Genomic DNA, 23152 nt, shown 5'->3' with positions numbered 1-23152 from the left:
CTAATTATAAAAGATAAAATATATTTAGTCTCACTTTCTCTACGATGAATATATTTAGAGTTAGATTAGTATTATTATCATTTCCATTGAGTTAGACGTTTTCTTTTCCTCCACGAACTTGTCTACGATATTATTTTTTCGTAAATTCTATTATTAATATTTAAATTATTTTGTTAATAGTCTAAATTTGTATATCACGCTACTTCTTTAAATAATTCTTTGGCGAGATTAAGAAGCACCAACTACTCTGCATTAGAATTTTTCTACCATCGAAACTTATGAAAAGGAATCATTTGTTATATTGAATGAGGACGAAATGGATATCGAAGATTTTGTTGCTTTGGTCATTAATTTTTGGCAGTCTGTTCCTTCCATGATTATTTTTGTCATCTATGTCTCTTTCTAAATATGTCTTTCAACGAGGCAAGTTTATATTAAATCAGATAAATGATGCGTACAGGATTAAAAAGGAAATAGAAAGAAACAAATAAAGAAAGAAAGAAAGAAACGAGTTGACTATTCTCACCACTCGCGCAAAGAAACATGCACATACAGATTTCTATCGATGGTCGCCATGTTATAGCCATTAAGATAATTTAAGACAATGATGACAAACCAATAGTAGACCTGTTTTACTTTTTGGTAAGTAATGTTTATCACAATTGTGTAATATAAGCATAGCTTGTGCACATGAATCATTATAAGTGAGGGAATTTTGCATGTAAAGACATAGTAGAACAGGTAAAATGATCATCAGTCATGATTGCATAGATGATAGTATAATTAGAAAAGGTAAGACAATTAGTCTTAATAGTGGGAGCAGAAGTAGAGAGACATATAAAAAAACTGTAATAAAATTTAAATTCTTTAATTTGTAGGTATCTGATTGATATAGCCAATCTTAAATAGTCGGGACAAAAAACATATTTTTCAAAGTATAGTGGATTTCTCAAAAGAACAAAATAGAGCTGCTGTCCATGAAGAAACGAAGGTGTTGCAAAGAGTTGGACCAACATGAGCTGCTGACGCTGATTTGACCTAATCCATGGGCGTGCACCCTTAGAGGGTTGCAAAAGCCTACCCCAGCCTTGCAAGTGACCAAGTGCAAGTCAGTCATGAATGGGAGATTTGGGAGGTTAGCATCTCACTGTATTAAGAATCACTATCAATCAATCAGATGTTGCTACTTGTCTATATGGAACGTTTCACCATCTTGTTTGTACGTTGAGATACTGTGATGTAATGGCCGTAGAGATTATGACAATGGTTGAAGTTTGGAGGTTACCTACCCTATTGTTTGTAGCATTTGATTATATATCTGCGTTGGAATTATGTTTCAGATTAGGTTAACAGAAGTGTGTCTTCTTGCTTGCAGGCAATTTAAAATAAATCCAAAGATTGAAGCCATATCAAGTTTCATGATGCTTAAACACAGTACAGATCGCTAGTCTTCATCATCTCTTTCGATTAGGCCTTCCCCACCATGTATATCAGCTTACAAGATCAACCAAGCAAACATGTCACCTACCCCAGCCTTTTTTAGACAAAGTTAAGTGACTATCGATATTATTTCTCTCTGATGGGAGCAAGTATGTATGGATCAATAATATAAACTTCTACAATTATCTATATAATCTATCGTAGGAGTAGATCCGACTAATTAATCATTTTGAAGCATTTATCGAACATATATTTATAAGCATAAAAATTATAATGATATTATTATTATATAAAAAATTTAATATCAAGAACTAAAATCAAATAATGATAGATCAAGATGAGAATTATATACCTTTTGATGTTATTCAGAAAATCTTTATCTGTTCTACAAACATACCATCATCCGATTTGAAAGCTATAGCGATATTAATCGACAAGAACTAAATTTGTCTTCTCCTCTCTCCCTATCTCACAGGACTATTATAAGCGATGGAATAAGAACTTAGATTAAGAATAGATCTTACATCATGTGTTGTCTCTAAAAGGTCATATCTATTTATAGGTGAGAAGAAATGGTTTAGGATAAAAAAGTATGAGAATTCCTCTCGTTAATGGCCCAAATAGTAAAAGACATATAAATCCAAATCATCACGTGAAGTTATCACTTGAATGAGTCTTAAAATTATTAGGTGAAAGAGATTATAATACCCCAAGACTTCTAGATCGAAAGTGTATAAAAACTTCAATTAACTTACAAGAATATGACATTTTAAGTTAGTACCTCAAATTCAATAAATTATTGATCAATTATCCTATTGAGCCTAATTGTGATAAATAATAATAATAACAATAACAATAATAATAATAATAATAATAATAATAATAATAATATACTTAGTATTAGCCGAGACATGTAAATATTAACAAATAACATATCACACCATAAATTCACTTTTAGGTTGGTCTCACATGTATAATATTAAAATTTGATTGTGGATTACATTCGTGTCGATATCAAATTCTTAAGTGAATGAAAATTAAAAATCTTTATATTTCATTCTACTTTAGAAGTGGGTGAAAACTAGCTTATAATGACTTAATTTTTTTGGTTAACGATTCAGAATAAAAAAAATAATAGACCAAGTATCCTATCAAATCATGTTATAATAAATAGTACGAGAACTAACACAATATCAAATACGAAGAGCAATCCGAATAGAAAAAATCTTCTTGTGGCTCGATTAGAGACACATTATGGTATAGGACTATCGTTAAACTGGGTTTAATATATATCATGTTATGTTATGATTTGATTTTAAGCTATATTTAATTCTTAATGAGAATATAAAATCTTTTATTTGGGGAAATAATACTCTCAAACTTAATCCTATATTCAAAGTAGATAAAGGCTTAAATTTGATGATAAGAGTCTATGGATGCAATGTTATTTAGTTGATGAGTTAATTATTGTATCCATATGATAGTTACACGGTTTTGTTGGCAAATCCTTTAATTTTCATATCTTGTGTATATTATTTTCATATCTTTTTTTTTCCACAGTCACGTAATAAGCTTCTTCCCTCAAGCATATGATTAAAAGAAACCTATATATATATATATATATATATATATATATATATATATATATATATATATATATATATATATATATATATATATATATATATATATATATATATATATATATATATATATATATATATATATATATATAAAAGCTAGTGGAAAGATCAAGAAGGCCTGACGATTTAAAAGAATGGCTTCTACAAGATCGAGCATTAACATTAGTGCTCGGGATGTCATGCTTGAAAGTTAGGGGCAAGGAATTATATGCCTTGACCTTTAGCAGTTGAAGAGAAAGGACTGTTAAGTGACTAAGAATACAAAATAAACATATCATCTTGATGACTATTACTTTAACTAAACATTTTATGCATGTTAATTCCTTGGGTGATTAACATGTTTCTAGGTACCCATCGTGCCAACCTCTGTTTATAATCTCATTATTTTATGTTTCGGCCTTCACCCATTAGGAATACAACCAAGTTTAGAAACAAAGGAACAAATAAGAAATTTCTTTGACTTTATTTTTATCCTTTTTATTGGTTTAAGAATCAGAAGGTATATTAAATTATTTTTTACTTTAATTTTGTCTTTTTCATTTTTTTTTGTAAAACTAGGAGCTGTTTTCCTTTCCCTCAATTTTTATTTTTCATCCTGAAGGCTAAAGTGGTATCATTTCAAGGGGGAAAAAAAGGGAACTTATAAGAAGTTCCTCTGACTTTATTTTTTTTCTCTTTATTTTCTTTATAAAAGTCAGAAGGTCTATTAAATTCATTTCAAACTTAAGAAGTGATGACATTTTAGGGAGATAATTATTTCTTATAAACTTTTGACCTTCCATTTGTCAAAGCATAATTGGTATTTTTTTAGCTAGAATACTTTAAATAAGAAAAAAGAAGGCACACATAAGAAATTCCTCTACTTCATTATCTTTTCTTTCTTTTATTTTTTTTTATCAAATTCAGAAGATCAATTAAATTCACCTCCAACTTAAGAAGGGATGTGATCAACATATGACAATTTAGCAAGAAATTTTTAATCCATTTTATTTATATATTTAAAAATTCATCTGCCAGTTTATTTCCTTAAATTTCTCCAATTCTATACTCTTAAGTGATAATTTCTAGCCACAAATTATTCATTTCAAATGTTACCTATAAAGGTTGGAAAAAAAAAAGGAATAAAAGAGAATCAGACTCATGGCTGGTCCAATTTAAATATTTGATCAAAGAGTTGGATCTCCTGATTTTTGCAAACCTAAAGAAATAACTCATGCAACAAGATTGAATGGGTTTTAAAATGCTTAGAAAATTACAATAATTTCCTCTCAGCCCTATTTGTAATAGTTACTAACCCAATAAAGATTTGTCCTTTAGACACTGGAAAATATCTAAAAGGATGTCAAGATCCTATCATTGTTATCATACATATTTTCATTCCAAAACATTGTCAAATTAATCGAGGTTTGGGTGGGTGCACATTAGGCTACATCATTGTAATGTTGGAAAGTCTTCTAAGTTTAGTGTTTATTGTTATTGTATAACAATAATCTCTCTCTCTCTCTCTCTCTCTCTCTCTCTCTCTCTCTCTCTCTCTCTCTCTCTATCTCTCTCTCTCTCTCTGTGCATGCTTGGTAGTCTTGGACCCCATCAACATAAAACCTTGTTCGGTGAACTTGAATGGGTCATCTCCGTAATGATCAAAATGGCATATGATATGCACCACTACTTTGCATGACTCATTTCTTAAATACCAATCTAAGGCTCGTTTCTTGGGGAAGAATAATAAATTCACTTGCACACGGAAAAGAAAGAAACATAACCATGCAACTCAAATGAGTTGGATCAGCCAAGAGTTATGCGGCTCCTCTTGGCTGCGACCATCTCATCACATAGAATACTAAAACAGGACCAAATATAGCCAAAATCAAAGTCAACCACACTCTTTTCTCTCTTTTTTTATTTACGTTTTTCATTTATATTTTCATATTGGATGTAGCACATATATATATATATATATATATATATATATATATATATATATATATATATATATGAGAGAAACTTTGCAGTTATTCTGTGACAAATGCTTAGAATAATGTCATGTGAGCACTGCCCTTCGATACGATTTTTCTTCATCGTGGGTTAGTGCTTGGCTTGTCTACCCACCAAATACAGAGAATATCGAAGGAGAAGAGATCGTGGGAAGCCACAAATTGATCACTACTCCAAGATTCATATATTTTATTCCTCTGAGAGTTCATCCTTTGACTGATGGAATTGTTTATGCAAAGTATGATTGAATCCACTCAATCTGAGGTGTGACATGCTAAATAAATATGTGAACACGACGTTGCAGGAATGTTTCCCCAGGAAAAGAAAATTATTTTGTAACCAACATTCCAAGTCTTCTGTGGATGAACCAACACAAGATTCAAGAAAGCTGTGGCCTGGCCTGGCCTGGAAAAAGCATTTTGAGACTTTTCGTCACCTCTTATCATGACCATAGATGGGAGGGACCCAGTAAAATGATAACAGAGAAGCAGCAGACCACCAAATCAAACACTCATACACATGTTCTTACTGATGATGATAAATCTCTTGGAGAGTGTTATAGTAATGGTGATCATAAGCCTAGTTCGTGATCTTTTTGAACATTCACCAAAAGTGATGGTCTACTTACTGACTTAGAAGACCTCTAGAGGCATATTAAGTACAGGGTTCTTCCTACAAATCAACTTCTTGTTTTCTCCATTTTGGGCAATTAACTTTGAAGGTACAGAAGCCATTAATCAACTGATTTGTCAATATAAAACCATGTAATTTCCAGAATATTAAGTCCTTCGAGCCTCATTCTTCCATCAAGATAAGAGTTGGTCCTCCTCTAGCTCTTATATCATGACACCACCCTGTGCAAATACATCCCTTGACTAGGTAGTGTAGAAGCCATCAATCAACTGATTTGTCAATATACAACCATGTAATTTCCAGAATATTGAGTCCTTCGAGCCACATTCTTCCATCAAGATAAGAGGTGGTCCTCCTCTAGCTCTTATATCATGACACCACCCTGTGCAAACACATCCCTCCACTAAGTGCCATTCTGAAGGATTTGCCAACAGGCTATCACCTCCTGTCATCCACTTTCTGTCATTTGAATCCAAGATTTCCATAGAATCTTAGCAATTGATCTCCTCTGTAAAGCAAAAGAGCAACATACTGTGGAGAAGAGCTTGCAAGCACCAAAAGTTTATGCGAGGGAAAGGCTTCAAACTGATTGCAAAGCACAGAATTCTGGATTTCAAATAACAAAAGAAAGGTAAGTGATAATTCCTTTTCCCCAACGGCATGCTTTTTTCGATTGCCATGCCTGTTACTTTTTGTGTCCTGAAAAGAAGCAGCAGAAGCATCATGTTAGCCTTTGCCTTCGAAATTAGCAAACTGAGTTCTATGAATCTGCTCTAAGATATAGAAAACAAAAGCAAGCCACTTACCACAGCAGAAGCAGCAGTGCTGCTTCTCAACCTGTTGTGTTATCTAGCTTTTATGTAACTGGTTCCAATCAGTGAGGTGGATTCCTGGTTCTCATGAGCAAGGCCTTGCAAGAATAGCTTGGTGAGTTCTATCTGTTTCTTCTAGGATTTGTCAGTCTGCACAACACTGCATAGATCATTTTCATCTAAACTCCCTACAAATGAGTTTGTTCTTTTCTTTGTTGATTACAAGAGAACAGTTTTCCAAGATCTTTAGCATTACCTGTTGTTTCAAATATGGACCATCATCAACAACCAAACACTAAATACCGAGAGCTATTTTCCTTTTATTACCACCATATCTTGTACTTTGATTGCAGGTTTGGCAAATTGGAGTCACTGGAATTCTCTCCATGGATAGTTCCTCAGTGTCTGATGATAACTCGGAGCTGGATTTCCATCCCTCCTCAGATCGGTTGACAAGATCAAACACAGATATGGGATGCTCCACCCCTGGATGCAATTCGATCGACTACAGCCGCACAATCTCCACAGTCTCAACCTACTCTGAGGTCAACGATGAGAACAGCAGCCCATATGATCCCCCTCCGGTTGGATGGCCAATCTCTAAGCTTGTCGGACGGGCATCACCTGATTTAAGCAAACATGGAAGAAAGAAGACTGATGATATGCTCGACTGGAAACCAGGATCTCAAGATATATCACTTTCAGGTAAGTGTACCATATACCATGAATTAGAAGTAGCAACCATTCCATGCCATACCTTGTTCTGATTTTTCTGTTACCACCAGAGCTTGAGATGATGAAGGAGAAGTTCTCAAAGCTGTTGTTGGGTGAAGACATGTCAGGAGGTGGCAAAGGAGTTTGTTCAGCTGTAGCACTTTCAAATGCCATTACCAACCTCTATGGTAATGATTTACTCACTGCAGTGTCAAATCTTCTTCTCTGTTGTCTCTGAGCCTACAGATAAAGATCTTATCTGCAGCTTTCTAATTTAGCATTTCCTCATATCACAGCTACTGTATTTGGCCACTTCTATAAATTAGAGCCTGTGTCACCTGAAAAGAAGAACATGTGGAGGAGAGAGATGGATTGCCTTTTGTCGGTCTGTGATTACATAGTTGAATTTTTTCCTTCTTCTCAAACCTTGCCAGATGGGACTACTCTTGATGTGAGGATCATTTACCATAAGCAGATCAGTTATCAATTTTCACTGCTAATTTGGCTTTATTTCTGATATAATTTTCTTACCTTTCCAGATCATGGCAACAAGACCAAGATCAGATATCTACTTGAACCTTCCTGCACTTGAAAAGCTAGATGCCATGCTACTTGTAAGTTTCTGTCACCAATTTTGGTTTTTGATATTTATCAACAAGGAATCAATTAACATGAGAAGCTTCAATCACTGAAAACAGAAACCTTAAAACATGGATAGAAATTCAGACAACATAAGACTAAGAGGAAGAATGCGAGAGATTAGCTTATTGAAAGCTGGTATGATCATGCAGGACATACTGAACAGCTTTAAGAAAACAGAATTCTGGTATGTTGAAGAAGGCAAACAATCACCAAGTGCCTCCTCAAGGTCCTTCCGTCGGGTAGTTCAAAGAAAAGATGAAAAATGGTGGCTGCCTGTCCCATGTGTTCCTGACTCTGGCCTGTCCGAGGAAGCACAGAGGGCATTGCAGAAAAGGCGTGATTGTGCAAATCAAATCCACAAAGCAGCCATGGCCATCAACAATAGCATACTAGCTGAAATGGAAGTCCCAGAGTCATACATGGCATCCCTTCCAAAGGTAAGGTGATCCTTTCAAATTTGCAAATTCACATCTGCATCTAAGAAGTACCAAGTGGATTCTATTGTGAAGATGTAGAGTCTCCAACACCTGCTAACCTTATTACCATTAAGCGCTGGAAGAAAGATTCCCTACCTGCACAAAAACAAAGATTCGAAGAAAGTCACAGAAACACATATTTCTTTCATGTTTCATTTCAAATTTGCAAATTCACATCTGCATCTAAGAAATATTAACTGGATTGTATTATGAAGATGTAGAGTCTTAACACCTGCTAACCTTGTTACCATTAAGTACTGGAAGAAAGATCCCCTCCTTGCACGTAAACAAAGATTAGAAGAAAGTCACAGAAACACATATTTCTTTCATGTTTCCTTTCAAATTAGCAAAATCACCTCTGCGTCTAAGAGATATTAAGTAGATTTGTATCATGAAGATGTAGAGTCTCAACACCTGCTAAACTCATTACCATTATGTGCTGGAAGAAAGATCCCCTCCCTGCATGAAACAAAGATTAAAAGAAAGTCACAGAAACAAATATTTCTTTCATGTTTCCTTATTAAGATTCAAGAAAAATAGACCCTCTTGACAGATCGTGACGGAGATGAAACATGCACCTGAATAGGCAGTAAGACCAAAGTTTGGTTCGTCAGTTAATGCTGATGGATATCTGGTTTTCATTCTTCAGAGTGGCAGATTAGGTGTAGGAGATTCAATCTACCGCTACATGTCAACAATAGAGCCCTTCTCTCCAGATCATCTTCTTGATGGCCTCAATATATCTTCAGAACATGATGCACTTGAGATAGCAGACCGTGTGGAGGCTTCAATGCATGTATGGTGGCGAAAGGCAAGCATGCATACTTCCAAGTCATCATGGGATATGGTCAAGGATCTGGTGGCTGATGAAAACAAAAATCAGATACTTGCATCTAAAGCAGAGACTCTCCTGCTATGTTTGAAACAAAGATACCCTGGCCTGTCACAGACAACTCTAGATACCAGCAAAATCCAGTACAATAAGGTAAGGACTTGAGGCTCATCAAATTTATTTCATTTAATAATGTTCACAGTTCGCATCAGTATCATAGTAGTTGTTGGTACAAAATGTGGCTAGCATCATCTTATATATAACTTAACTCATAATCATCAACCCAAACACATTGTGCACAATAAGCATTAAGATTACTATGTTTTGCTTTTCTTGCAGGATGTTGGACAAGCAATTCTTGAGAGTTACTCAAGGGTACTGGAAGGTTTAGCATTCAACATTGTTGCATGGATCGATGACGTTCTTTTTGTGGATGCATCTGTTAGAAAACGGTTAAGAGCAACTCAACAACGAAGTCAAAAAGAGAGTCTTCTTTAATACTTTGGCTATTCATTGACTTAATAGATGTAGTACTGACCATAGAAGTAAAGGATTTCTTTGACCCTGAAACACCATAACTTGTAATGGTATAATCATTTGTTGTCTGACCGACAACATTCAAAGAACTATTATTTTCATTTTGAAGCTTTGTATCCTATGACTAAATTCAGTATCCAAGTAGGATTAAAATGTATCTCAGTTTATGTGTCTTGTACAGCATGTCTCTGGTTGCAAACACAATGGAAGCACATTGAACTGGAGTATGAATTTTAGTTCTGGGAACTAAGGTTCAAAATTATAAAAATCATACTCCTGATTCATTTATGACTATTAAAGTTATCCATTTAAAGGAAAATAATCAAACATGAACCAAAAACCAAAAATAATCATAGCGAGTCAGGGGACAATGTGGCCTCTTTCATTAAATTGTATGTAAATTGCCTAAATTAACCACAAATCAAGATTCCCATTTTAAAACTTGCTGAAAATGGATACTAATATGTTCAAAACTATCACACCACTATTACTAATAAGTTCCACACAGACATACAAAACATTTATCTTAATACAACTGCAGAAATGGCCCTAGATATAAAATGTATTTGGACAAAGTTTCTACATTCGGAAAAAGGCAACAAATTGAACTGCACAATGGCCTTAGATATTCAATACAACAAACCTCGGGTATCTTCAATCTCAAACATCCCTAGTAGGCTCTCAACTCTGAAGCTCATCTTCTTGCTAACCTGAGCAGGACTCACTGTTTCTGCCATTTTAAAAGAGCTCAGGACTCTAATTCTCTCTCTACTTCTGTTGTAATTTCTCTTTTTGATGGTTAATGATTAGTGCTCTTTCTTTTTCTAAAAGAAAAAAGAACATTAAGCATAATTTTAGTAACCAAAATTAGGAACAAAATCCTTTTTTTTCAGAAAGAGAAAACTATATTAGCGTTTCAAAAGTCTACAAAAGGACTTATTAAGGTCACTACAAAAAATGGATGTAAGATCCGAAGGAAACTGCTCCTTCCAAAACATGTCATTCTCCAGCGTGCATGACATAAGCAGGCATACGACCATAAGTGTGCCTTAAAGCAAAGAGCTTTTTGTCCAGTGTGCATGCCTGCAATATTTGCGAAGCAAATGAATGTGGCAGCCAGTGATGCAGCATAACTCTTTTCCACACAATGAACATGTTAATTTACGTTTGTTGATGTCTGTTTTAGGTCAACATAAATCAGAGGGTGCTCCTATCAGAATGAGGGTCACAACCACATGCAGGGGTGCAATTTCAGAGACTGAATGAATCCCGGGACATTGAACGCATTTGCTGCTTAGTGTTTTCTTTTGACTCTTTTCTTGATTGATTGCCAGCCCATGACGCATAAAAAAGGAAATTGGTGCCTATTCAGCTCAAGAAAACTAACAAAACAAGACAAACAACTCAAAATGCAGTCCAACTCAAGAAAGGAGGTCGCTTTGCTCCAGGAAAATCTCAGACTACAAACAAACCGATGCGAAACGAATTCCCAGAGAAAACAACATCTAAATTCCACACTAAGCACATCAACCAGAAGGCCCAGAACACAAACCAGCTTAAAAAATCACTTCAATTAACCTCCAATTCCGGTGCATAAAACCCAGCCCAGCGTCGAAAATATTCAATAACAGGAAAGCTAAGGACAACGACGAATAGAACGAGATCCTCACCCGGTTTAGAACAAGAATCCCTTTTACTATTCGCCATCGCGCGGGGGATAAACCCAAAGAACCAGAGCCAAAACTTCAGCAGCTCAGAAAACCTAAACCCGACGGAAAACGAATTCAATATATCGACTTCAAAAGTGTTTTTATGTTTTCCGAAGAGACGCCATCCTTTTCGAGTGTAGTTTGGCATTGTTGTCAAATACAGAAACGAGGTGTTTTCCATTTCTGTTCATGGTCACCTAATAATTAAGAAACTTTAGAAATAAAAATTCGAAAAAGAAAATAATTAAAAACAATTGCGAGGATTATTCACATAAAACAAACAACATTTTTAGGGGTTGTGGGCTTAGCTGGGGAAATTTGCTGAAAGTGATTTGTTACAATGATTAGCAAATAATGGAACTAGTTATATTGTACTTCTCATTTATAAGTTCTTTAAATCGATCTATATTTCCATTAATGATATTATTTTGAAGCTTGAGGAAGATTTCATGGTGGATGAACTTTCATGGAGTGGAAGTTTGCCCTCTTTTCCAAGCCCCACAAGTTGCATGGGATTTGACGGCAATGCAGAAAACATCACATTCCATAGCCTTGAATTGGATGTACCAAAACATCTGAATGCATCATACACTGGTAAATTTACCTCTTAGAATGTCCAACTTATATTAGCTGTTAAACCTTTCTACTGACTAGTGGTACTTGGAGGCCTTGTATCTTACTTTGTCTTTTAATTTCAGGCACTGAGACTTGGAATCCAGTAGTACCTGCGTCTCTTTGTAGGCAAGCAAGTGAAGGAGAAGATCTGAGCTTGTGGTTACAGGAAGACATCTTGGTGAAGTGATATAATGTCAGGTGTTCTGTTCTAATGGCCCTAATATTAAGAGGCCATTAGAGACGTTAATACAGTTGGTTGTACAGGGGCAGCCCTATCAGGCAATGCGTTTTAGTGTTTGCACTTGGAGGTACAGTGGTGCCAAGAACATCTGCATGGAGGCAACCCACACCAAACATCTGTGCCTGGAGGTGGAAGGATACAAGAATTCATCTGTCTCCTTAGGCAAGAATTATACTATCATTTGCATTTTAGCTAGCAATAATCTGGTGTTAATTGGGAGTAATTGTTCATTGATGCATTATCTGATAACTTTGCAAGTACTTGGATGAAACAAAGAAAGAGGTATAATTATGGCAACTGACTAATTCCCATAGTATAAAAACACAGGCTTTTAAAAGAGGTATAATTAGTCAGAAAGAATGAATATTAAGAATTATGCAAGAGTTGTGAAGAAAGAATATAAAGAGAGCACATCTGATCCAGGCACAAATTTTACACCAGTGCTTTTCAATTTGTGATCCTTTCCAAAACAAAAAGCACATATCAACTCATAATTTGTAATAAATGTATGTTTCTAAACCAATATACAGCTGGCACTGGTGTTCTTGGAGGAAATCTTAGGTAGTAACTCCAACTCCAGGTATTTCCAGATTATTGCCAATGGTATTACTTACAAAAGTAATTACAGACACTTCAACTCCTTTCAATCTTCACAACAATCTGCATTAAAAGAAGAACCTAGAAGTACAAATAACTATGAGGTGGCTATGTGTGAACCTCTAACTGACATGGGTGAAAAACACCCGAGTCTTTGCTAGAGATCCTAGAGGTCTTCCAATCAGATTCCAGTAACAACTTTAACTGCATACATTTGTGTGTACTATAAAAAGATGAAATGCCCAAAGAACCTGGAGTTCAAAGCCACATGTCGTAAACAGTTTCTTCGATTAGATCATCTAAGATGGAATCGCATATCTCACACGTCATGTTCTTGGTTTCAGATTGGAGGTTCATCCAACTTCTATGCTCCAAATCTTTATTTATTATTTGATCTAATGTGTTCAGGAACTGCAAATGAAGATGCCGATCAACACCCTTATAAACTTCTTGAATTAAGCTTTCCCCCAGAGGAGCAGGCAGAAATTTTCGCTTGATAAAAGATAGCCCTGGGGTATAACTTGAAAACTTCTCTTGTATCTCGACAAGGACTTCATTGATGCAATCAAAGAGAAGCTTAGAATTGTCTTGCGGGAAGAAAGAAAAGATCTCCACTCCATCAAACAAAGATGGTTCGAGTAAATGGTCTGTTACATCCCATCTCTCTAAGAGTTCGTTCATCAGGCCTGAGGCTCCCAAGACAACTCTTATATAATCATACATAGCTTGATTGACATGAAGACGATCTCTGTCCTTCACATCTGGCAAGGTTATAATTCTCAAATAATTGTCACTGTCTTCATAACTAACTCGTCGATTTTGTTTTTGCATGACATCTGCAGATGGGCAAGAAATTCAAGTTAATCCAAAAGGATAAACCAAAGATGTACGAACAAATCTCTTAATACTTCTCAATATCTGTCAGATCATACAGTGTTCTAGTTTAGAGGACTCGGGGCTGGTAATATCTTCCGACAAGAATGTGTCAAGAATGGATACTGAATTTGGTTGATCTGGTTTTTCAGTGGTGCTTTCAGAATCTGATGAATTTTCTCCAACAAAGGAACTTGGCAGGGTTAGTGACCTCTCTTCAGATGAACCCTAGTAAAATGATGGTATAATTTTAAAGAATCAACATTTTTAATTGAAGGTGGTGTTATAATGTATTTTATTAAACTCCTTGCTTACCATTTCTTGTAATGTATAAGACTCTTCTTCTTCTTCACATATTTTACTTACAACAATTGGCTCATTTGTCTCCAATGGTACATCCATCTGCTTAATGTTCGCAATGCTCTTGGTAGCAGCTGCTCCCAGGATCTCTCTGCTTCCTGTAAAGCAATTTGATAAACAATAAATTTCATATTATAAAATTGCACAAAACCTATCCTCAGTGGATCTCATTTAAATATATGGAAAAGCTTTCCAGGAAAACTACCTTTGTTGTTCAAGTCTTCTCCAATGTATGATATGTCCTGCATATTGGTATCAATGAGATCTGTATTTAAGACAATGAACTGTAAAACATCAGTTGGTATGCTCAGAGAGCAAGATGAAAAATCCAACTTTGCTCTTGACTGGCCTAAAGTATTGGCAGCACCTTCTTGCTTCAAGTGTTGTAAGGAGGAATCTCCTGTCTCCTCAGGTGGCATAGCGAGCTCATTGTCTCTTTGAGGATTGGATATAGGACATGATTCATTGAATCTTGAGAGAGAAAGTACTCTCTCCAAAGATTCTAAAACTTGGACCTTAGGCAAACTGTCTACTTTGGTGTCTAGCATCTCAGCAAGATGCTTCTTGGCTTCTTCATATATCAAAGACTGTGATCTCGAGGAAGAAACACAACTGTTGATTTTAACTTTACATTGTTCTGAATTGTTTTTCTCATCTTTTCTCTTGTCAATGGAATAACATCCAGATAGCTTTGTAATATCAAAAGAAGAACTGCTTGCTGAGCCCGATATCGTTGTTTCACTATTCATCATTTTACATGTAGCAACAGGAATTTTGTGAAGAATACCATCCATGGATATTATGTGTCGTGATTTTTTGCTCTCACCAATTATACGCCGGAGTCTTCTTTTGATTTCTTGAAGGGAAAAATGAAATCTGTCTTTATCATGCATTGGAACATCATGAGATCGAGTTGAAGTGCTTGTACTTATAACAGAACAATTTTGATTTCGTACTGCATATGGCTTCAGATCAACAATTCTGTTTAAACCATTGGAACTTGGACTTTCGTTGGATGTTCCCATTGACTTGACTTTCTTCCAGGAAAACTTGTATTTTTTCTGTTTGTGGAACAATTGATTTCTGTTTGATTCTTCGCATTTCCCTTTACTATGATCCTGTTCCCCTGATGACTGAACATTCTCTAAACATTTATCTGATTCCAGTTTGGATACTTTCCCTACCTGAGTAATGTGAAGACATTGTATATGTTTAAGCAAAAGTGATTCTGGATCTTCAAGAAGCTTCAGAAACAACTCCTTGTCTGAATTCAAGGTGTATAATGCATTGATGAATTCTTTGGAATGGATAATGCATCGTCCATCAAGTTGGTTTTCAACCATTGACTTCTGACTTATAATGGCCTGCGCAACATCTGCTAGTGTCTTTTGAAAGAAAGAGATCTTTTGATCAAGATGATCATCAAGTTCATCAAGATGGCTATCAATCTTTTGACCAATACTTCCTGAGGCAGGAAGAAAGTAAAACTTTTTTTTCGATTCTGCATGAATTTCTTGACATGTATAACTGTATAACTCTATCAAAAATGAAGCAAGGTCAAAGTTGAGCAAAGATTTTTCAGTTAGATCCATACTATCAGACTGATGACCAACAAAGCCAGGAGAATCAGCCAGATTGTTCATCTGAGCATCTGAAATTACCTTCAATTTCTCGCTTCTCTTATAATTTTTCTCAGGATGGAACTCATTTTGCAATTTAGATGTTACTCTTTGTGCTTCTTCGTTTGTAATCTTCTTTTGGGGACATTGAAACATCTCTTCCTCCATATGTACTTTCACACTCATTTTACCCAAATCAACCTGATCTTCTCTGATTTCATCAACAAGCTGAAAAATATTGGTTTCATGGATAATTGTCATCAATCTTGGTTTCTCTAAAATTAACATTTGAAATCTTGAAAAAAATAATGTAGCATCCAGTACTCAAAAAATTCATTTCTCTAAGTTATTATCACAATTACTTGCAAAGATTCTTGGCAGTCGATACTCAAAAGGTTTGTTGTAGAAACTTAACGAGATTAATGTCTCATTTTCTGGAGAAGGTCTTATAGAAACAACACATTGAGCTTCATAAGAGATTCTTCATTTGCTTTCCAATGATTTCTAGTATATTTTTAAGTACAAAGGGAAATATTGTAAAGTTTTATAAACAATGAAGAGATTGAATAAAGAATATTAATCTCATTAGGTTGATTCAAATTGGTGAGATCAACATTATTTTTATGCTTCAAGGCTCAAGCAATTGCCAGCTCCTTTATGAACTGAAAGTACCTTCTTCGGAAATTTCCTAAATCTAGCTTTTCACCAAGTTTTTCCAAAATATGTCATTCAGATTCCATTTTTGGTGCTATTTAAATGATTTCTCCTTGTCATCATCTTTACGAGTATATACATACTTCATGAGATTATTAGTCTATTATTTTCCCAAAATTTTCCAGAATATGTCAACCAAAATGTATTTTGAGAATTTAACCACTAGATACGCTTTGCAGTTCCTATTAAAATGAAAAAGATAACTGATTAGACATATTTACCAAGTTTTTATATATTCCTTATAGACAACCAGATTTAGTAAAACATCATTTATTTAATCGCTCATGGAGTATCTAATAGATGTCATAACTAATGAAAATTTTAATATATGATTAATTATTAACTTAAAAAGATATGAAAGGGAAGTTAAAAGGTTTTATGTTGCAAGGATTGACGTTTCGAAGCATACCACTCAGTATGGGTAGTACATACCGGTTTGATAGAAGATTGATATGGGCGGTACATCGATACATCCCAATGTACCATATGTCAGTATGCTCGGTATAACTCGGTACGTACCATACCAACAGCTGGTCGGTACACCGGTACAGATTGGTAATGCGAACCATGATATGTGGTAGGAAAAACTAGACCCGATCAACTGCAGTATCTTGTATGATGACAAATCAAAATAAACAAGTGAAAAATGATGGAAAAAAATGAACAATAAGGATATTTAACATATCTTCGTAGTAATTGGCATGGAATGTTATATTATCTGAAGAAAAAAAAAAATCCTTAACGAGTTTCTTCATTGGAAGAGGAGAATCTTCTGCTGTGGGACAATTCCTTAAAGTTAGTATGCAATTTCGAATGGTACCGCCCGATACGGGCAGTACGTACCGGTCCGACGGCATACCGGTACGCGGACCACCCGCTACCGGACGGACCTGTAGTAGTGCTACAGTGCTACAGTAAGAGGAAATTGCTCGGTAAGCCCTGGTGTACCGTTTGGTACGCTCTGGTGTACCGCTCGGTACGTCGATACCGTACCGTACTGAGCCAACCTCGAAACACCGGTATGGTACAGTATTGCATACCTTACCTTAAACATCATCTTTTTGTGATACATGATGTAATCATAACTTGGATATTACAACACCAGAAAAAGTCACACCTATAAAATGATAAGAATCTCTTGGTTATGTAGTTCAAGAAAATGTCATATAAAGATATTAAAATGAAATTGATGGCTGAAGTAGGCAATTGCCTTCTTTTCATCAAGCTAAAAGACTGAAAACTTCTAATTGTATCTTGTCCCAACTTATTCGGTACTTGGTAAGTGACAGCCCCACATCGACCCTTTGGTAGCAGGCAGCTAAGAGCCTGATCCATCCCCTCACCATATTGTATCAGAGAACATGGTTTGATTTGGACAAGTTGTGGCGGAGTCCCATAATTAAGACAAATGATATAAAACTGGTTTTCTGACACAACAGCTGCTACCTTCTATCCCATGTATTTAGAGCAAAAACCAATAAGAAAGTATGATAACTAACTTCCAAGTTTGCATAATAGAATTGATAGCATGTGCTATGTGGTTAATGAAAACTTCAAGGTGGTCTGAGCAATCACATGGAATGCTCACATAGGGAACCATGATCAAATTCCTGATGCACTGGTCACTATCTTTGGATGCATTTAAATGTTGTGATCAAGTTCTTACAATTGCACAAGGGAAGTTGCTAAATACCAATTTGTGAGTGAGTTGATGGTCCAACATGAAGAAGTTGGGGATGGTAAACAACTACTATATACATGAAGGACATGAAGATTTGATGGCTTAAGTTTGTGACAAATAATGTCCTTATGTGAGTGAGCCGAGCCTTTGCTAGCAGGCTAACAAGAGATCAAACAAAAGCAAACAAACCGAACAGAATTAAAATGACAAATGAAGGGATCACCAATGCAATTAGGACAGACTGATTCTCGTTTGCCAATCCTTGATTTGGCTTAGTACAAATTGTGCTAGGTAAAGCATCAAAGTAAAAGGATTGAAAGGTTCCCTCAATAAGAGAAAGGATAGAAGGTTGTAGCACAAACATTATTGCCCAATCTTATTAAAGTGAATTGTATCTAGCTATACACTGAATTGAACACCTATGCCTGACTAAGTAATATTGCTTCAATTTTCAGACCTTAATTATAGACAAAAATTACCCTACAGAATTTGTAACATCCCCTGGATTTTGCATGACAAAACAATAAATAAATTATAAATTGTCAGAAAAGTATCACGAAGTAAGCTTAGTTTAAAGATAAGTGCCGTCCACAATTTCTATAGAATGACAAATTTACTGAACTTACACTGCCTTTGTGTCTATTCTGGAAATTTCTAAGTGAATCAAGTTTGATTTTCGAATATCCACTGCCTGCACAAGATAAAATAACAGTTATAACTTCCTAAATTTTAATAATATAATAATGTCACCATTGGAAATCAAACAATTTTATCTGCATCTTGTACAAATAAATATATATGAGTGGAGACCTTAATTTTTATTATAGCTCAACAATGTAGAATCATGTAATAGTAACAGAGCCTGTGTCCCTGAGAACTTAAAATTTATCACATGGTGAGTCAGAACCTTTTCTAGAGGCACAACATAGAGCAATTATTTGTAAATGCAAGCATTGTTGCACTACCAAAACAAGAAAAGAATTCAGATAAATTATTACAAGGCATTGACTAACTAATAAACAGAATATAATTCGAAGATTCTTGAGAGCTTAGAAAATAACATATTCTGTTAACAAAGCTGTCTTAAGAAGAAAATTATTACCAGCATTTCTGATGTTCCCATGTTTCTTATCTGAAAGGAACTTTTGAGCTATCAAACCCCACATACATCCAACATTGTCCCTTCGAGATTGTGATTGTCTTCTATAGGATGTTTTTGCCATAATTGAAGTCCTGATTTTGCTCAAAGAAGATGGCCCTCTAACATTGAGGAACTAAATGAATGAGTCTGAAAGAAATAAAAGAATGAGATTGAACAGATTTTGCAACAAAGAAATTAGTGAAATAAATGCATACGAAGTAACCATTAGTTCGAAAAAAATATTGATGGACTCAAAGCTCATGTCAGGTCAAGAGTCAAAATATTATTGATTTTCAGAAATAACAAGGTGAACCTATATTTACTAACCTAATAACTGAAAATATTAGCAAGCGTTCTCCTAATATGAGAAAACCAAAGAATTTTCACATCTTTGTGAGTCAATACTGCTATCTTGAAGAAGTATTTGGAATGTTCATAATGTTCTATTCAGTGAATACAAACCATGCATTCCTTTTGATAGTTAATGACAAAAGCTGGTTATACTACATAACCTTCATTCTGAGATGAGCTTCCAATCTTAGACTAGTGTTATAACTCATCAAAAAACACAAACTAACACAATTGCTATAATTAAAAGAAAAAGTACCTCAAATTAAGCACCAACTCCAAATTGGGCAGAACTGTCAGGATGGCAAGTCTGAAAGGAGATGAAAGCTCACAATTTCCAGTTTCTAAATTTCACCCCTTCAGAACTTCCAGAGTTGTCGAATATGATCTGTTTTAGTTCTCCTGTTGAAGAAAGGAATAAGATCTTGCCCTACCGACGTGCCAAGCTCCACATGTCAGCCCTGTAAGCCAAATTCCTTTTATTCTGGAAAGGACCCGTGAGCCAAAACTGTAAAGTAAAGCAATTGAAACCTCAATCAGGTTATTTCCAGTTGAAACATATTTCAGTTTGGAGCTTTTGCAGAAAAGAAAACTGCATATTGTACTAGAGATCCAATCTAACCCAAAGTGAATCTCTACGTCAGAGAACGACATATGTAAATTGTTGGAACAAAGTTTCTTTTCTCCTCCAACTGGTCAAATTCAAGAAGTTTTAACATGGGATAGGTTGAAAGCAGGCAAAGTTGCCATCTTTTCCCGGCTCAAAAAACCAAGTTAAAGAATACACGAACGAGGATCAAAATTCGCCTCTTTCCAGCTCTGTAGCTGATAAAAGCGTCATCCTTGTGCTTCTTCCGCGATTCCTCTACAATCGAGATGCCGAGGAAAGTGTAAAGAACCTAAACAAGTGCTTCACGGCCAACACTTCATGGCGACCCGCGGCACCGCCATAAGAAGCGTGGGAGGACGGGTGGCGGAGCGTTCTGGGAAGATACAAGGAAAGAAAAGCGGAAAGCGTTTCTCTCATTGGAGGAATCGTCCGGGTCGTGGAAAAGGTGGCAAAGCATCCACCATCATTCCCGTTTCCGTTCCTTTTTAATGGGCTAATTAAATATTATTTTTTTAATTAATTATTTTTACAAATTATATTAAGATCTTTATATTTATAAAAATAAAATATTTAATTTTATTTTTCTTAATACTATCGGTTTTATAGATAAAAATATCATAAGATTTACTATCGAGCTCGTATTGACTCGGCCTCGTTTCAATTTATTATCTCATATCTAATTATAAAAGATAAAATATATTTAGTCTCACTTTCTCTACGATGAATATATTTAGAGTTAGATTAGTATTATTATCATTTCCATTGAGTTAGACGTTTTCTTTTCCTCCACGAACTTGTCTACGATATTATTTTTTCGTAAATTCTATTATTAATATTTAAATTATTTTGTTAATAGTCTAAATTTGTATATCACGCTACTTCTTTAAATAATTCTTTGGCGAGATTAAGAAGCACCAACTACTCTGCATTAGAATTTTTCTACCATCGAAACTTATGAAAAGGAATCATTTGTTATATTGAATGAGGACGAAATGGATATCGAAGATTTTGTTGCTTTGGTCATTAATTTTTGGCAGTCTGTTCCTTCCATGATTATTTTTGTCATCTATGTCTCTTTCTAAATATGTCTTTCAACGAGGCAAGTTTATATTAAATCAGATAAATGATGCGTACAGGATTAAAAAGGAAATAGAAAGAAACAAATAAAGAAAGAAAGAAAGAAACGAGTTGACTATTCTCACCACTCGCGCAAAGAAACATGCACATACAGATTTCTATCGATGGTCGCCATGTTATAGCCATTAAGATAATTTAAGACAATGATGACAAACCAATAGTAGACCTGTTTTACTTTTTGGTAAGTAATGTTTATCACAATTGTGTAATATAAGCATAGCTTGTGCACATGAATCATTATAAGTGAGGGAATTTTGCATGTAAAGACATAGTAGAACAGGTAAAATGATCATCAGTCATGATTGCATAGATGATAGTATAATTAGAAAAGGTAAGACAATTAGTCTTAATAGTGGGAGCAGAAGTAGAGAGACATATAAAAAAACTGTAATAAAATTTAAATTCTTTAATTTGTAGGTATCTGATTGATATAGCCAATCTTAAATAGTCGGGACAAAAAACATATTTTTCAAAGTATAGTGGATTTCTCAAAAGAACAAAATAGAGCTGCTGTCCATGAAGAAACGAAGGTGTTGCAAAGAGTTGGACCAACATGAGCTGCTGACGCTGATTTGACCTAATCCATGGGCGTGCACCCTTAGAGGGTTGCAAAAGCCTACCCCAGCCTTGCAAGTGACCAAGTGCAAGTCAGTCATGAATGGGAGATTTGGGAGGTTAGCATCTCACTGTATTAAGAATCACTATCAATCAATCAGATGTTGCTACTTGTCTATATGGAACGTTTCACCATCTTGTTTGTACGTTGAGATACTGTGATGTAATGGCCGTAGAGATTATGACAATGGTTGAAGTTTGGAGGTTACCTACCCTATTGTTTGTAGCATTTGATTATATATCTGCGTTGGAATTATGTTTCAGATTAGGTTAACAGAAGTGTGTCTTCTTGCTTGCAGGCAATTTAAAATAAATCCAAAGATTGAAGCCATATCAAGTTTCATGATGCTTAAACACAGTACAGATCGCTAGTCTTCATCATCTCTTTCGATTAGGCCTTCCCCACCATGTATATCAGCTTACAAGATCAACCAAGCAAACATGTCACCTACCCCAGCCTTTTTTAGACAAAGTTAAGTGACTATCGATATTATTTCTCTCTGATGGGAGCAAGTATGTATGGATCAATAATATAAACTTCTACAATTATCTATATAATCTATCGTAGGAGTAGATCCGACTAATTAATCATTTTGAAGCATTTATCGAACATATATTTATAAGCATAAAAATTATAATGATATTATTATTATATAAAAAATTTAATATCAAGAACTAAAATCAAATAATGATAGATCAAGATGAGAATTATATACCTTTTGATGTTATTCAGAAAATCTTTATCTGTTCTACAAACATACCATCATCCGATTTGAAAGCTATAGCGATATTAATCGACAAGAACTAAATTTGTCTTCTCCTCTCTCCCTATCTCACAGGACTATTATAAGCGATGGAATAAGAACTTAGATTAAGAATAGATCTTACATCATGTGTTGTCTCTAAAAGGTCATATCTATTTATAGGTGAGAAGAAATGGTTTAGGATAAAAAAGTATGAGAATTCCTCTCGTTAATGTCATCTCCCGAGAAATCCTACGATAATCAGACTTTCTTTATATTAGTTATCAAAATTTATAATATATCTTACATAATTAAATAGCATCACATAATCTAATATTCTCCCACTTGGTCATTAATTCGTAAGATATAAAAATTTTAAAATTAAAATAAATAAAATAAAAATTTTATTTAAAAATAATTTTACC

At 34.9% G+C, this 23152-nt stretch overlaps 2 protein-coding genes across 9 annotated transcripts; one reads left to right on the top strand and one right to left on the bottom strand.

The window, feature by feature from the left end:
- The first annotated feature begins 5937 nt into the window (after positions 1-5937).
- LOC135612815 (rop guanine nucleotide exchange factor 3-like) lies at positions 5938-9886 on the top strand. 2 transcript variants are annotated; one of them, XM_065109526.1, is made up of 8 exons: positions 5938-6342; positions 6877-7228; positions 7309-7425; positions 7534-7688; positions 7777-7851; positions 8029-8316; positions 9005-9340; positions 9527-9886. In XM_065109526.1, exons 2-8 carry the CDS (start codon positions 6910-6912, stop codon positions 9683-9685), a joined length of 1449 nt encoding a protein of 482 aa, XP_064965598.1. In that variant the 5' UTR covers positions 5938-6342; positions 6877-6909; the 3' UTR covers positions 9686-9886. The 2 variants fall into 2 exon arrangements, with proteins under 2 accessions (XP_064965598.1, XP_064965599.1); XM_065109527.1 differs by lacking the exon at positions 5938-6342 and adding an exon at positions 6374-6638.
- A 2871-nt stretch (positions 9887-12757) lies between these two features.
- LOC103985660 (uncharacterized) lies at positions 12758-20671 on the bottom strand. 7 transcript variants are annotated; one of them, XM_018826587.2, is made up of 9 exons: positions 20245-20671; positions 19882-20130; positions 19236-19421; positions 18760-18824; positions 14487-15966; positions 14325-14384; positions 14075-14217; positions 13819-13987; positions 12758-13722 (listed from the first exon to the last, which is right to left on the bottom strand). In XM_018826587.2, the coding sequence occupies exons 3-9, from the start codon at positions 19354-19356 to the stop codon at positions 13145-13147; spliced, it is 2616 nt and encodes an 871-aa protein (XP_018682132.2). In that variant the 5' UTR covers positions 19357-19421; positions 19882-20130; positions 20245-20671; the 3' UTR covers positions 12758-13144. The 7 variants fall into 7 exon arrangements, with proteins under 7 accessions (XP_018682132.2, XP_009401702.2, XP_064965593.1 ...); XM_009403427.3 differs by having other exon boundaries at positions 19236-19393; XM_065109521.1 differs by having other exon boundaries at positions 14325-15966.
- Between the last annotated feature and the right edge of the window lie 2481 nt (positions 20672-23152).

Source organism: Musa acuminata, chromosome BXJ2-5 (genome assembly GCF_036884655.1).
Source record: "Musa acuminata AAA Group cultivar baxijiao chromosome BXJ2-5, Cavendish_Baxijiao_AAA, whole genome shotgun sequence".
NCBI lineage: Eukaryota > Viridiplantae > Streptophyta > Magnoliopsida > Zingiberales > Musaceae > Musa > Musa acuminata.
Note: the sequence above shows the minus strand (reverse complement) of the source record. Positions and strands in the feature narration are given on the sequence as shown.

Coding starts and splice junctions, on each gene's coding strand:
- LOC135612815 (XM_065109526.1), top strand. CDS start 6,910: ATGGATAGTTCCTCAGTGTCTGATGATAACTCGGAGCTGGATTTCCAT. Junction 7,229..7,308: donor TCAAGATATATCACTTTCAG/GTAAGTGTACCA, acceptor TGTTACCACCAG/AGCTTGAGATGATGAAGGAG. Junction 8,317..9,004: donor ACATGGCATCCCTTCCAAAG/GTAAGGTGATCC, acceptor TTCATTCTTCAG/AGTGGCAGATTAGGTGTAGG.
- LOC103985660 (XM_065109521.1), bottom strand. CDS start 19,356: ATGGCAAAAACATCCTATAGAAGACAATCACAATCTCGAAGGGACAAT. Junction 18,825..19,235: donor TGGGAACATCAGAAATGCTG/GTAATAATTTTC, acceptor TATCTTGTGCAG/GCAGTGGATATTCGAAAATC. Junction 15,967..18,759: donor AGAATAGACACAAAGGCAGT/GTAAGTTCAGTA, acceptor AATATTTTTCAG/CTTGTTGATGAAATCAGAGA.